The 16501-nt window shown below is 39.5% G+C and overlaps 1 protein-coding gene across 2 annotated transcripts in view; it reads right to left on the minus strand.

Annotated features, from left to right (window-relative positions):
• Positions 1-16501, minus strand: part of PRKX (protein kinase cAMP-dependent X-linked catalytic subunit) — a 123124-nt gene that overhangs the window by 52493 nt on the left and 54130 nt on the right. For both annotated transcript variants that reach the window (XM_074966271.1, XM_074966282.1), the window contains exon 2: positions 8808-8976. In XM_074966271.1, coding sequence (XP_074822372.1) covers positions 8808-8976 — 169 coding nt within the window. The remainder of the gene's footprint in view (positions 1-8807; positions 8977-16501) is intronic.

Here is a 16501-nt window from a genome sequence, read left to right on the forward strand (position 1 = left end):
TACCCACAAAAATTTTTTGTCAAATTCACAGGCAGAAAGTAAAATTGACAAATTTCTTCTAGACAGGCAGCAAAGAAGCCCTCGTTTCATTATTCCCTATGGGAAAAAACATTTCAGTTATGTGAAAAGGGTATTCTCCTGTCATAAATATTCTAATTTAACTCTAAAAAAATAGCTTTTGCTGCTCCATTACATCTGCTTTTCAGACAGGCTGCGGGAGCCCCAGGAAGAGTAGGATAGTAGCTCAAGTGGTTCTTCCTAAGTCTGTGGGAGACTTGAGCAAAGTAAGGCTTCATTCCCTGACACAGGAACCTAGAAAGCCTAGCAGAAGGAAAAATTGAGACAATGAGAACTAAACCAGTACAGCTCCCAATTCTCAGCCGCAGCACAGGTTAGCCTGGGGGGGAACAGGGCACAGAACTCTGGGCCATGCTTGATGATGTTAATGTCTTTTTCGAACAAGGATGTGAAGGGCTGCCATTGACATCTTTTCTCCTAAACAAAGTAAATCCTAATGCCATTGTTCTACCAATAAAAATCTCTGATAAACCCTTTCCACAACCAGTCAAAGAAGAATTGTGCTATGGAACATGCTGAATAAGTCAAACATGTATAGTCTGGAATTGAGAGATGCATTTTAAACAGGGCTGTCAATTATTCGCTATTAACTCACTTGATTAACTCAAAAAAAATTAATCACACGGTTTAATAAATTTCAATTGATATTCTATTGTTTAATATTTTGGATGTTTTTCTACAATTTCAAATATATCAATTTCAATTACAACACAGAATACAACGTGTACAGTGATCACTTCATATTATTTGATTACAAAGATTTGCACTGAAAGAACGATAAACAAAAGAAATAGTATTTTTCAATTCACCTCATACAAGTACTGTAGTGCAATCTCTTTCTCATGAAAGAACAACTTACAAACGTAGGGGTTTTTTGGTTACATAACTGCACTCAAAAAGAAAACAAAACTTTGTAGCCTACAAGTCCACTCAGTCTTACTTCTTGGTCAGCCAATTGCTTAGAGAAACAAGTTTGTTTACATTTACAGGAAACAATGCAGCCCACTTCTTAATTACGTCACCTGAAAGTGAGAACAGGAGTTCGCATGGCACTGTTGTTGCTGGCAGTGCCAGATATTTACGTGCCAGATGTGCTAAAGATTCATACGACTCTTCATGCTTCAGCCATCGTTCCAGAGAACATGCTTCCATGCTGATTGTTATACCAATAAAATAAAAACCAGCAGGATCTTATTAGAGGGGAAAAGGCAAAATACCACATTTATTGTGAATACAGAAAGAATCATAGTAAGCAGTTAGTTATAGCTATAACATTCCATTCAATTTCATATTTATTCACACATTCATTCATTCATTCATTCACACACAGGTTCTGCAAAGTTGTTATCATAGTTACCAGCCTTTAGAGTTGCTCATGCTAAGCCACTGGCCAGGTGGCCTGGACATGAGGAGGGAGCAGGGTCTTGTCAGATGCTCATCTGATGCTCCTGGAAGTTGGTTTGCAGAATCAGACCACAAAGGTCTCAATTTCTAGAGTCCATTTTTATAGGAATTTCTTCCTATGCCAGTCTATGGGAATTGCTTCATCATGCTGTTGCTGAATCAATCAGCAGACAGCACATTCCTGACGGCTCCGTGCTGCCAGATGTTATCTTCTTCTTTGGTTCTCCCATCCTTGAGGCTGTTGGGTGGATTCCAGTCTGCCCTCCGGAGGTCCTCTGGTTATTTCCACTTGACGCCTTCTTCAGCCGATGGACACTGGATTCTTAGGCTGGCACCTCCCTGATCATTCAGTTATTATCCACACCAAGCATCCATCCACATACATCCTCTATCTCTATTTTAATCACAATTGTTAACAAAGTGAGATGAATACAACAAAAGGGCGGGGAGTCTCTGGGTGCTGTTTCTGTTGTTACAGAGTATTGCTTTGAGTCTCTCTCTGTGTGAGTAGTAGTTGTTACAAAGAATTGCTTTGAGAACAGACTCTGACTTAGAATGTACTAACACAATTAGCAGCTTGCAAGTTTCACACATAGAGGGAAGAGAAACAGTACCAAAAACCAAGAGACCTCTTAATTAGTAATACCCTAGAATTTAAACTATGGGGAATCAAACTCATTTGTGATTTTAATACAGAACTACTTTAATATGATTCAACATGATGACACCAGTTAAAAAAAAATAATGTGTTAATTAAATTTGTGACTGAACTCCTTGGGGAAGAATTGCATGTCCCCTGCTCTATTTTACCCGCATTCTGCCATATATTTCATGTTACAGCAGTCTCGGATGATGACCCAGCACATGTTGTTCGTTTTAACAACACTTTCACTGCAAATTTGACAAAATGCAAAGAAGGTACCAATGTGAAATTTCTAAAGATAGCAACAGCACTCAACCCAAGATTTAAGAATCTGAAGTGCCTTCCAAAATCTGAGAGGGATGAGGTGTGGAGCATGCTTTCAGAAGTCTTAAAAGAGCAACATTCTGATGTGGAAGCTACAGAACCCGAACCACCAAAAAAGAAAATCACCCTTCTTCTAGTGGCATCTGACTCAGATGATGAAAATGAACATGCCTCGGTTCACACTGCTTTTGATAGTTATCGAGCAGAACCCGTCATCTGCATGGATGCATGTCCTCTGGAATGGTGGTTGAAGCATCAAGGGATATATGAATCATTAGAGCATCTGGCATGTAAATATCTTGCGATGCCGGCTACAACAGTGCCATGCAAATGCCTGTTCTGACTTCCAGGTGACATTATAAACAAGAATCAGGAAGCATTATCTTCTGCAAATGTAAATAAACTTGTTTCTCTTAGCGATTGGCTGAACAAGAAGTAGGACTGATTGGACTTGTAGGCTCTAAAGATTTATATTGTTTTATTTTTATTGTAGGTTTTTTGTACATAATTCTACATTTATAAGTTCAACTTTCATGATAAAGTGATTGCATTACAGTATTGTATTAGGGGAATTGAAAAAGACTATTTCTTTTGTTTTTTACAGTGATAATATTTGTAATCAAAAATATAAAGTGAGCACCATACACTTTGTATTCTGTGTTGTAACTGAAATCAGTATATATGAATATGTAGAAAACATCCACAAATATTTAAATAAATGGTATTCTATTTTTTTTAACAGTGTGATTAATCGCACAATTAATTTTTTTAATCACTTGACAGCCCTAATTTTAAGAAATTAAGCAAAACAGCAGCCATATAGACAAGAAGAGTAGCTCAGCAGTAGGAAATCGTCAAACCAGACAACTCATCTTTAAAAAAATTACTGGTGACGTGAGGCAAAATGTGGCCAAAAATGGAAGACCGGGATGATCTGAATGTGAACACCAGTTTGTTTTTTGTAGGCATCTCTTAAATAATTTAGCAAAAATTAAAATAAGTGCTAACAACTAATCCATAAACTAGTGAGGCTGGGAGTGTTCTTTATTAGTTTTTAAACTAAGGTGCCACTGACTATGAAAAAACAGTACATACTATAAGACTTAAAGAAGTTTATTTTCACTTAAAAGTTATTTTTTCTTTAAACAAATGCAGCATCAATAACTTAATTGGCTTACAAAAGCTGAGGCCAAGACAACATGCACTATTTTAATATGAAGTTAGTTCTTGGATCTTATTGTGGTTACTGGGCCAAGACTCCTATTCTGCATTCTTATAACCAAGCAACTAGTTGATATTAATGGGACGATCAAACATAGGGCTCAATTTTATTCCTAATAATTATTTTTCTGAAAGCCATAAATACATGAAGTTACAGTCAAATTCACTTAGTACACATCTTTGTTTCTATAAGATTAATTTTTATCTTAATATGCCCACTGAAGGTAGCATACAAGACTACACTGTCTGGCTGTTGCAACAGTATAAAACAAGCTTTTCCTAAACAAATGTCACATTTGAGCATGTAAATGGAGACTCAGAAGCACAAATTATTAATTGTGCACTCAAGTACATATCCAGGTGAAATTTTAGACACACTCTACAAGTTGAATTCAGGTACAAGAAGGAACAAAAAAGTAGATGTGGTATTATTTTTCATTCAACACACCTCTTTCATCCATCAAGTAAACATCTTGCATGTGCACAAGCACACACACACACACACACACACACACACACCTCTCCATTTTTCTCTCCATAATTAAATTGGCTACTAAAAATTATTTTGCTTCTGAGAACGATTATTCAAGAAGCATATTTAAATGTATATCCACACCAAGTTCTAATACATTTCGGATCTGAGAGATGATACAGCCAGTCGTCACTGTACAGTATGTATTTTGTGTAAATAACCAATATTCAGATCCCATTCCACCATATTACGAATGTGAGGGCTGTAAGTTTTACCTGTTTTTTAAAAAGAGAGAAGAAGATCCAATTCTGCTCTCTCCCTATGGTTAAACACATTTGCTCACATTCATTCCCTAGTACAGCGATTCCCAAACTTGTTTCGCCACTTGTGCAGGGAAAGGCCCTGGCGGGCCAGGCCAGTTTGTTTGTCTGCTGTGCCCACAGGTTCAGCCGATCGCAGCTCCCAGTGGCCGTGGTTCACTCCTCCAGGCCAATGGGAGCTGCTGGAAGTGGCGCGGGCCGAGGGACGCACTGGCCACCGGTTTCAGCAGCCCCCATTGGCCTGGAGCAGCGAACCGCGGCCACTGGGAGCTGCGATCGGCCGAACCTGTGGACACAGCAGGTAAACAAACCGGCCCAGCCCGCCAAGGGCTTTCCCTACACAAGCGGCGGAACAAGTTTGGGAACCACTGCCCTAGTACAAGGGTTGGTGTATTCTCTCTCCAAACTATCATGGGATATTCCTACTAACTTTATATATTGCAGGAACATTCAGAGATCCCAATCAAGATTAGGTCCCTATTGTTCTAGACACTGTGCAAACATACTACTGCTGGGGGAATTCTGTGCCAAAAAATTAAGAATTCTGCACACAGTATTTTAAAATTCTGCAAAATTCAGCATATTTTGTCAAAACAACAATATAATCACGCCTGGGGCTGACAGCAGGAGTCCCAGTGACCATGCTAGCCATGGGCAGGAGTGCTGGGGGTGGGGGAGAAAAGGGATTACCAAATTCTGTGCGGAAAAATAAAATTCTGCAAGGAACATGAATTCTGCATTGTGCAATGGTGCAGAATTCCAGAAGGAAGAACATACAAGTACCTCCTCACCTCATAGTATACATTTTAAGACAAGTGACATTCAAGGGGGGAGGGGGAAGAGAGAGACAGGGACACATTTTAATGTACAAACTGCTTTTTAAATTATTAAATAAAATGTCCGCTATCCTCATCTGCTCCTCAAACTCTAGTCACCATTAGCATTTCTAGTCTCATTTTAAAACTTTAGCTCCCCCAACCTCTCTAAAAGCAGAAGAGAATAATTTACCTGCTACCAGTAGCACAAGTTTGATTTCACCCCATAGAGACCAGATGCATTAGCTCTGCCACACTTATTTTCCATCTGACGCAAAAAGTCCTGGCATCGCACCATGCTAATGAGCCAGCCGTAACACTTTAATGAATCATTTTTTCCCTGTTTGAAAATTTCTCTAGAGCAAAGAGTATTGGTGTAAAAGCAAGAGAGACTTATTTCAGCTGCAATCATCCATGATCAATTAGTGGCTGAATGTTTAAATTATGCTCTTTGACCTCAAATGTCTAATGCTTTTAAAAGTAAATAATTGAGCCCATATGTCACTAGCAGACCTGGTTTCTGGAAAACTAAATTTTGGTTCTGCTTATGGATTCAAAGAATTCCAGTCAGCCCCTGTACCTGATTTGGATTCATTGCTTTGCTTGCATCATATATATCAAAGGAAGCCAAGAAGTGGTCTAGTTTGACTGGAAGTGTGTAGAATTAGTACAGCAATGCTGAATTATATTATGCTTTCAGAAAGAGGCAGATATGGATGGCAAACAAATATGGATTAATGAGGACTTCAGCTGCATTCATGTGTACACTCACTGGGAGCAGCCTGGCTATACATGTGATTTTACAAACCTGCAGTTTAAACAAAAATCCATCATTCAGACATTATGTATTTGCACTATTCCTGGAGGACTTGAGGTCCATAAATCAATTTAAAATAACAGTGAGAATCATTATGCTGTGAAAGATGGCAAATTTAGTCTCCCATATGTGCTTTATCCACAGTAAAGGTATATTAAAGGCAGTAATGCAAATTTTTTCTATCCCATGCCTGTTCTGAGGAAGTTACTACTGGATGTGTAGTAACTTATTGTGGCAATGTAAACTGAAGGGACATAAATTGTAGAGTGCTCTAAAGACTTGTGCTGTTACAGCCCTGGGTGGACCCTGCTGACATGCTCCAGAAGGTAGAATCATCTAATTTCACAGATAATGGAAATGCAATACAATGGGAACAGCTTGTAAACCTCATACTTTAAAGCAGGGGTGGGCAAAATATGGCCTCCGGGCCGGATCCAGCCCAACTAACATTTCTGTCCGGCCCACCAGGCTCTTTCGCTGCCCCCTCACGACCTCCGGGCCGCTAAAAGTCCTGAGATGCTGCGGGGCGCTCCTGGAAGCAGCTGTTGGATCATATTAAAGAAGTTCTGTATTAAAATCACAAATGAGTTTGATTCCCCATAGTTTAAATTCCAGGGTATTACTAATTAAGAGGTCTCTTGGTTTTTGGTACTGTTTCTCTCCCTCTGTATGTGAAACTTGCAAGCTGCTAATTGCGTTAGTACATTCTAAGACAGAGTCTGTTCTCAAAGCAATTCACAGAGAGAGACTCAAAGCAATACTCTAACAACAGACACAGCACCCAGAGACTCCCCGCCCTTTTGTTGTATTAACAACTGTGATTAAAATAGAGATAGAGGATGGATGTGGATGGATGCTTGGTGTGGATAAGAACTGAATGATCAGGGAGGTGCCAGCCTAAGAATCCAGTGTCCATCGGCTGAAGAAGGCGTCAAGTGGAAATAACCAGAGGACCCCGGAGGGCAGACTGGAATCCACCCAACAGCCTCAAGAATGGGAGAACCAAAGAACAAGATAACATCTAGCAGCACGGAGCCGTCAGGAATGTGCTATCTGCTGATTGATTCAGCAACAGCATGATGAAGCAATTCCCATAGACTGGCATAGGAAGAAATTCCTATAAAAATAGACTCTAAAAAAGTGAGAACTTTGGGGTCTGATTCTGCAAACCAACTTCCAGGAGCATCAGATGAGCATCTGACAAGGCCCTGCTCCCTCCTCATGTCCAGGCCACCTGGCCAGTGGCTTGGCATGAGCAACTCTAAGGCTGGTAACTATGATAACAACTTTGCAGAACCTGTGTGTGTGTGTGTGTGTATGAATGAATGACTGTGTGAATAAATATGAGATTGAATGGAATGTTATAGCTGTAATTAACTGCTTACTATGATTCTTTCTGTATTCACAATAAATGTGGTATTTTGCCTTTTTCCCTTTAATAAGATCCTGCTGGTTTTTAATTTATTGGTATAACACAGCCGGCTGCTGCTGGCATGTCTCTGCATGCCCCTGGCGGAGTGGGGCGGGCGGAGGCAGCTTTGCGCATTGCCCCCACCCCCAGCACCATCCTCACAGTTCCCATTGGCCAGAAACCAGCCAATGGGCGCTGTGGGGGCGGTGCTTGAGAGTGCAGGCGTCGCTCGGAGACCTGCTGACTCCCTCCCCCCAAGGGGCGCACAGATCCGTGCCAGCAGCAGCTGGCCACAGCCACTTCCGGGAGCGGCGTGGAGTCACGGCAGGCAGGCAGGCAGGCAGCCTGCCTGAGCCCTTCTGTGTCGGCAGCCGGGAGCCACCTGTGGTAAGCACCTCCCAGCCAGAGCCTGCACCTCGCACCACCTCCCGCACCTCAACTCACTGCCCCAGTCCAGAGCCACCTCCTGCACTCAAACTCCCTCCCAGACCCCGCACCCCTCCATTAATATAGTAGAAACATGCAACCTGAAACCCCAACGCGGGCAGAAACCTTGAGCCCATGGGCAGAATTGAGAGGACACAAGGATGTTGGGCCCCCAAACTACAGTGTCTTACCCACAGTGGGGCCATCCTGCGGGCAGCTCCCCCCTCCCCCCGCACACACACACACACACCACCTCCTCTCCCCCAGCCCCTCCCTCCCACCCACTATCCAGGTACTAGACAGGAAGTTGGAGCCAGGAGGTGTGGGGCAGCTGCTCCTCTGGCTGGTGGTTCCATGTAGTGGGCAGCCATGGCATTCCCCTGTCTGCTGCTGGTTCCCAGTGTTTGGCTGCTCCTCAGCTCCCAGTCCCCTTTGATTGCTCACGCAGCCGGTCAGAGCTGCCTGGGCAGCTCCAGGTCCAGCAGAGCCCTCAGGGAGTAGCCACCAGCACACAGCCCCAGACATGTGGGTGGCCTCTGAGGTGAGTCGGGGGTGGAAGTGGTGCTCCCTCCCTGTACCCTGCTGTGCAGAGTTGGCCAGAGCCCCACCAGCCCTTGCTGCTCCCTCCCTGCAAAACAGAAGTCAAACTACACCTATGCCCAACAGTTCCCACCCCTGGCCTGGAGTGCTGAGACCCCCCTCCCCAGGGGGCCTTGGAGTTTTCTAGCATGTTGATGGGGGCCTCAGAAAGAGAAAGGGTGAGAACTCCTGACTTAAAGGACACTATTTAAGCCAATTTAAAGTTTGTTGTTACTGAATATCTGATCCAAAAAATAATCACATCAAAGAAAAAGTGAAGGCAAAAGGAAAACTTACAATCTGATCAGAAATGGGTGATTGACCTCTTTCAAGACTGACTTCTCATTGTGTACATGTTGTTCTTGTTTTAGCCGAATGACATCCGGAATGCTCATTACTTTCAGGGCAAAGTAACGTTTGGCCATTTTTTCTTTCACCAGATGAACCCGCCCAAAAGTACCTGTGCCTGAAAATTAAACAACAAACGTCAAATGAACCAAACTTTTCTACAATTGTACATATAAGAAATGCACAAATGCAATGTTTGTCAAAGTAACAGTTCCTTCCCATTGAACTGGGGTAACTGAATTCCAACGTATCAGTATTATTTTTTACTTCTTCCCAAACAATTGTTTCCTTAAGAATATCGATTTACAGTCAAATTTAAAAGAAATAATAATAAATAATAATAAAGATAATGAAGTCTTGGCCTGTTTAAAATCCACTCATCCTTGCTTGTAGAAGTACTTCAATTTACTTCAGTGTCTTGTTTTCTGTAGGTAACTGAAGAAGGGAAAGGTAAGCACTAAAGGGAGCCAAGAAAAGGTGGTCTATACTATTAAGGACATAAATAAAGTGATATGAAAAATAAAATGAGACAAAAGAAGTACTAAATCTGAATTTAAAATATGGTACAACCGCGTGTGGAAAAATTCTCCCAAATTTCAGAAACCAGTATTTATTTTGGGTTAGAAGCAAGTAATAATGCATATTTTATTTAAAAGCAAGACCCTTCTTGTTGTCTTACTTCCATTCCATCAGGTACGGCACATGACCCTGATTGGGATTCTGTTTGCAATTGCAACACAGCCAGCCCCTCACAGATTTAATGACATCTTCAAAGCAATTTCTTATCACCCAAATATCAGTTCAACTAACTTGCTTGATATGTATAAATAAACTCTTCAGTTGTATATTTTGTTCCAGAATCCTACTGAGGCCTCTTCCAGACCTACGCTTCTATGATTCTACGAAAATAAATGTTTTTAGATAAATGTCATCAAGTAAAGGTGATTTTTTTCTTGGTTTCTCCCTTTCAGAATCATTACATTTTAGCACATTAGAAAAAGTATATAAAATGAAATATGTTTTACACAAACAAAATAGGGGTAAAAGAAAAAAAGGAGAAAATCAAATCTCAAAACATTGGCAGAATTGCGTAGTGCAGGTAAAATATAAAACATGGTCAAACTCAGATTTAATACGAAATTGTCTGTGGTCTTGTGTCTCCAGACCACACACACCAAAAAAGACCAACTTTTCAGTGGCACGTCCTCTTTTACAGACAGTGTATGCTAGCAATGAATCAGGGGTGAGGAGGAAGGACTCCTGTAGAAACACCCTCCAAAATAGGCTGCACTTCAGCCATCCATTGACCGCTGTTATTTACTGTATACCTTCCATTACTTCCTTATTAAAATTCATAGCATAAAAAGTAAATCCATCATTAAGTGATTTACATCCACAGATCTTTTTGCCATTACACACTTCAAATACACCTTACGCAGTATTACAACAACATTCTTAAAAAAAATTATAAAGCTTAACACCAATGTACGTAGATGAAGAGCTTTACTTTGCTTATGAGAGGAAGGTAAAGTTATAATTACTACACAATACTTGTGCTTGTACTGTCTGTTCAACCATTTTACAGCATTGACTAATTAAAGTTAACTGAGGACCTAAGTGAAATGACAAGTAAATATCTTAACACCGCAAATTATTTTAAAGAAATCAAGTTAAAAGGTAAAGGCATTTGCAAAAAATATTAGGTCACATGCCAATCTTGCAAACCTCTCTCCATAACTCCAATCTCCCTTTGACAAATTATAGTTACGGGACAAATTAAGAAAGAACAGGGTAAAATGACCAAAGTTAACACTTCAAACTAGCGTACTAAAATTAGTAATGACAAAATTCATTTTTCCCAAAGCTGCCTCAAACCAAAGAATGGCTTCAGAGTATTACCTGTCAAATATACTAATTGATTAATGTTTATATACACTGTACCAAAATTTGAAAAGGCCATGCTTTTGCATGGGCACGTCTTTAGATAAGGCTATAGTTAGAATTCAAGGATTCGATTTTTGTTGGCAAGCATCCATTATACCATATACGCACAAACTGATAACTAAATATCTCCATCGATAACTGAAATGCAGAGATAGGGAAAGTAAGAAAGACACTGCATGAGAACTTATTAGAGTTTGAGTTAAGGCTTTTTACTTTTGGGAAAAGAGGAACGTACACAAGAAGGATGGACTCCACCTAAACCAAAATAGAAACAGATGGCTGGTGTATGTAAAATTAAAAAGGCTGCAGAAGATGTAAGGGCTGGTGGAAAGCAGAAAGGTGCGTAGGAGCACATGATTCAGGAGAAGACATCCCTTAGGGATGAGTTCATTATAGGACTAGTAAAGAAGTTAGGAAAGACATTAGTAAACTACAGGTAGGAGCTAGAGAGAAACAGTCAAATGTAAAAGAGTCCCACTTAAATAGTACAGATAGAGGCAAGCAACTGAATATTGACAAAATACAACTGCCACAAGTCTAAATACTAAGAGGGTAAACTAGAGTGCCTGGCATTAAATGAAGATATTGATATAACAGGCATCAAGGAAACTTGGTAGAATGAGGATAATCAATGGGACATACTAACAACAGAGTACAAAATATATAGGAATGAGAGTAGGTTGTGCCGGTGGGAGGAGCGACACTACATGTGAAAGAAGGCAGAGTCAAAGTAAAAATCTTAAATGCATCAAACTTTACCATAGACTCTATAGATAGAAATTCAATGCTTGAACAGTGAGCTTATACCAGTATAAATATATTACCGAGCACCTGACCAGGGTGGTGACTGAAATGCTCAGGGAGACTAGAGAGACTACAAAGGCTGAACATGCAATAATAATGGGGGATTTCAACTATTGTCATAAGTGACTTGGTATGTGTCACCTTAAGAAGGGATGCAGAGAAAGTTTCTAGACTGCTTGTCCTGGAGCACATAAAGGCAGAGGCAATTCTTGATTAAGTCCTAAGTGGAATGCAGGATCTGGTACAAGATGTAAACATAAGTGAACTGTTCAGTAATAGCCATCCTAACGTAATAAATTTAACATCCTTGTAGAGGTTAAAATGGAAAAGAAAAAAAAAAGCCCACCACCGTATTAGCACTTAACTTCAAAAGGGGAACTAGACAAAAATGAGGAAGCTAGTTAAACAGACATTAAAAGGAACAGTCACGGGGTGAAAAGTCTGCAAACTGCATGGAGACTATTTTAAAAGACCATAATACAGACTCAAACTAAATGTGAACCCCCAACCAAAAACAGTAGAAAGACCAAAAAACCTTACCATGGCTAAACAGCACAGTAAAAGAGGTGGTTAGAAGCAAAAAAAGCATTCTTTTAAAAGTAGAAATCAAATTCTACTGAGGAAAATAGAAAGGAGCATAAACTCTAGCAAGTCAAGTGTAAAAATACACTAAGGCAGGCCAAGAGAGAATCTGAATAGCAACTAGCTAAGGACACAAAAACTAAGAGCACAAAAAACAACCCAAGGGGATGGATCACTCAAAATTGCTGTGTTCTGTTCATTTCCTCTGAAGCATCACTAGTCACTGCCAGAAGACCTACTGGGATACCGGGGTAGATGGACCGTTGATATGACCCACTATGACCGTTCTTATGTTCATGTGATGTTGACAAAGTTTTTTAACTGTTCAAACACATTAACTTTTTGAATCTCACTGTCACTAAATTATAGTCCAATCCTCCCCATTGTCTGCATGACCTCCACAAAATAATTTCTTGTAACCATGAAAATTTAAGTCAAAAATTGAAAAATGTTTAAAACTAATTGATATTATCCATCAAAATTATAAAAAGTAACAAAAACCAAAATCTTCCATGCCTAGCTACAGTTCATAGAGACAAATTCCAAGACCGGAAGGACCACTGATCATTAGTCTGATCTCCTGTGTAACACAGGCCATAAATTTTCCCTGATATAATTCTTAGAGCATATCTTTTACAAAAAAATTGCAATCTTTATTTAAAAATTATCTGTGACAGAGAATCCACAATGACCCTTGGTAAACTGTTCCAATGATTAATTATTCTCGCCATTAAAAAGTTGAACCTTATCTCCAGTCTGAATTTGTCTAACATTGACTTCAAATCATTGGATCATGTTTACCTATCTCGGTTAGACTGAAGAGCCCATTGTTAAATATATGCTCCCCATGCAGATATTTATACACTAATCAAGACACCCCTTAGCCTTCCCTTTGTTAAGCTAAATAGATTGAACTCTATCATTATAATGAATGTTTTCTAATCATTTACTCATTCTAGCACAAGTTGATAAGAAAATGGCTAATTGTGTGATTAGCAAAATGCATGTTTTGTGCATGCACCAAAACGGAAGCTCATTTATATATTTCAGTACTATCAGCAAGTTGAACTGAACTTGCACTACACTGATCTCCCAGGAATGGCCCACTGAAGACAATTGCCTACAAATGCAAAAGAGCCTTTATGGGGTAAGAACTGAGTTGTCTGTGCAGCTTACCAGCAACAAATGGTAAAATAAAATGCAGAATCCTTTGGCCTTTTGTTTGAGCTAGAAGCCCCAGTTTACCTTCCACACCACGAATGCAAGTCATTTTCAAAAATAATTAAGTATTCTCTGTGTGTTTACATACTTAACATATTTTTCTGACTCATTTAGCTATTTTTTCAAGTGTTTCTAACTGAGAACAATAGAGACAAGGCATTTGCTAAAACAAGCAACAATCTGTAAAGTATTCAGTTTGTTTTTAAAATTATCTTCAAGAACATGAAGTGCAAGTCACTAACCCAGTTTATAGCACCATATGGGAATTCAGCTGTACTCAGATACAAGTTTCAGAAATATGCAGACAAATTTTGTAGCAGAGTAAACCCATGAAAGGCTTTTGTGTCCAAACACAAAAGATTTTAACAAAACAAAACAATTTGTGGTCACACCTAACCTGAGTTACAGTGCCTTCATTTAACCACCAAAACTGTAAACAGAGCTCAGAGAAGGCTCGGTAACATATTGCAGTAGGTCATCAAGTTACCCTGGGAAATTTATCATGTGATTAAATCCCTTAATGCGGTCACATTATATGACTATACCTGTAAACAACCTTGTTTTCAGGTGGGCTTATGCAAGTAAAATATGATTGTAATCAAAGCACCATCATCCCCAACATATTTGAAATATTAATGATCTGTGTAGTATTAGATACCTTAGACAAATCTAAAAGCAATGTGTTTTTTTTTTTTAAATATTGCAGCATGTAGTTTTAAATATATGCATTGGGAGCTCAAAGAGACACAAAAACTAAAGTTACAAATGCCCAGTGAACTGTTGACCAAAATTTTTCATATTAGGTTTCTAAATTAGGTCAGTGACAACTAGAAAAAGCTATTAGAAATTAATCTGAAACAGACATTTACATTTCCAAATATGAACTCAGTATAAATAAATAAAAAATGGCATTAATACAACACAAGTGAAGGCTATTGTGTGTGTGTTAAGTTAGAAAAATTTGGATTCATTTGGTAAGAGAAGGGAAGGGAACTTGAACCCGGTGGCATTTCTGATCTCATGTTTCACAAAACTGTCATAGTTACTGTGTTGAATCTTTTATTTTGGAATTTATGGATTTTCCATACTCCTGCTAGTTTAACTTTACAGATGATGGGACTCAAAACAAAATCAATCAGTTTCAAGACACGGTCTCATGGACTCAGGAAGAAGCTCACTCAAGTAGCATTGCCTCAGCTGTAAAAACTGGCAGGTTATTCCAGACCTGTGGCAAGTATCTAATCTACAGTGCCCCAGGGGAGAAACAAAAAAAAAGAAAAAAAAGAAAAGAAAAAAAGAGATGCACCCACAGATAGGCAAGAATGCACAACCTCCCTTACCAGTTTTATTGTTCGACAAATGATCTCAATCAAAGTCTTTTTGTAAACTAATTCATAAACTGTTGCAAGAAAGAAGTTATGATCCAATCAATGATCCTTCCTCTTTACTCAATCAGGGAAACCTCTAATGTTTGTTTTTGCAAAGCAGAAGTCATTTTTTTACGGTATTAATTTTCTTCTATTAGAATTCCTCCAATTATGTTCAAGGCTTCTCTGTCAGAAAATACCAAAGAAAGTGAAAATGCCTAAGGCAACTACCAATGACAAATGGAAGTACACACACTTTCCAGGCAGGACTTGTGATGAATAATATTCTGTTCTGGATACTCCAAACGAAAATATTCACTGTTTTGAATTTGAACTGAAGTCTTAGTTGCACATTTTAGATTAGCCAACATTCCTTAAATTAGTTTGCTTTCTTCTAATCATTTGCAGTCGAGAGCAATGATCATGGTGAAATTTCATGTAATAAGCAGTAAATATTTAGTATTTAGCAAATACATTGCTATACGTCGTACAGTGTGCATATACAAAGTGATATAGCTTAAAAGCATTGCTCAAGTCCTATGCTTTCAATTTTAGTTCATATGTTGGCCTCTCCACTATAGGGTACTGAAGGTCTTCCCCTCCAACTATTGAGAATTTTTGTAAGCATTCATTTCTCCATAACATGGTATTAAACATGAGAATTAATGCTGATTATTAAAATAGTCCTCATGCTAATTGCACTCAACGCAGACATATGAAACACTCTGGCTTGACTTCTGATTGCCAGGCCACCCTCTCAACCCTCTCCAGGCCATCAAGGACTAGAAGACTCCCACCCAAACTGTAGAGAGCAGAGATGTACTATAAAGAAAGTCTCCTTCAGGCCTATTCAGCCAAGGAGGATTAATGCAATATGCGGGAGGGAAGGAACGTCCTCTGTCACCATTGATAATTTTTAAAATGATTGTTAGTCTCTTGTGCACACATTATTGAGAAAGACTATTGTTTAATTTGTGCATGTGCACGTGCATTTAGAGGAGTCTATTCTATATTTTCCTACTTACAGCATTCTTCAGGAGACATGACAAAGTGTATACACAAGGTGAGATACAAGTATTTGTTATTGCAGCTCAAACTTTTCATACTGTTCACCTTGTTATTTCTTTTCACTCCTGTATTGACTATACATTTATATCTGATCACACTCCTAACGGGCTCTTCCAAAGTCAAGAACTGCCATTTAGTTGTTGCTTAGCATAAGCTAAACAGGAGAGATAAAATTATGGTTGTAAATAATTCTCTTGTAAGTACATTTTGGCATTGTAATATTTACCTGGAGAGAAATTCTGGCCGTAGCTTCATGGGTGCTGAGAATCCCACAAGCTGAAACAGCCAGGCTGTGCTGCATTGAGGAGAGGTAGGGGGTGGGATCGAGAAGGGACTGTGCATGGTATGCTTATACCGCATGCATCATGGAGAAATTGCACAGGCTCTCACTGCAGCAGAACACAGGAGTTGGGACCAGACTGCCAACAGATTGACTGGCTCTTGCTCTCTAGTAGGTTCTTGGAAGCTACTGAAGGGTGTCTTTCTTTCATGTTAAGGATGATTCACCCCTTCCCGTTATCACCTCGGTGTCCAGCTACCCAGGCTGGTCACAGGTGAATAGACTTGGCCCTTAGCAATGTGTGCTTTACGTACTACTTTGATAAGTACAAAGTTAGGATTACTTTAAAATAATGGACTCTGGTCCTGTCCATGATA

This window comes from Natator depressus, chromosome 1, assembly GCF_965152275.1.
Source record: "Natator depressus isolate rNatDep1 chromosome 1, rNatDep2.hap1, whole genome shotgun sequence".
NCBI classification, from domain to species: Eukaryota; Metazoa; Chordata; order Testudines; family Cheloniidae; genus Natator; species Natator depressus.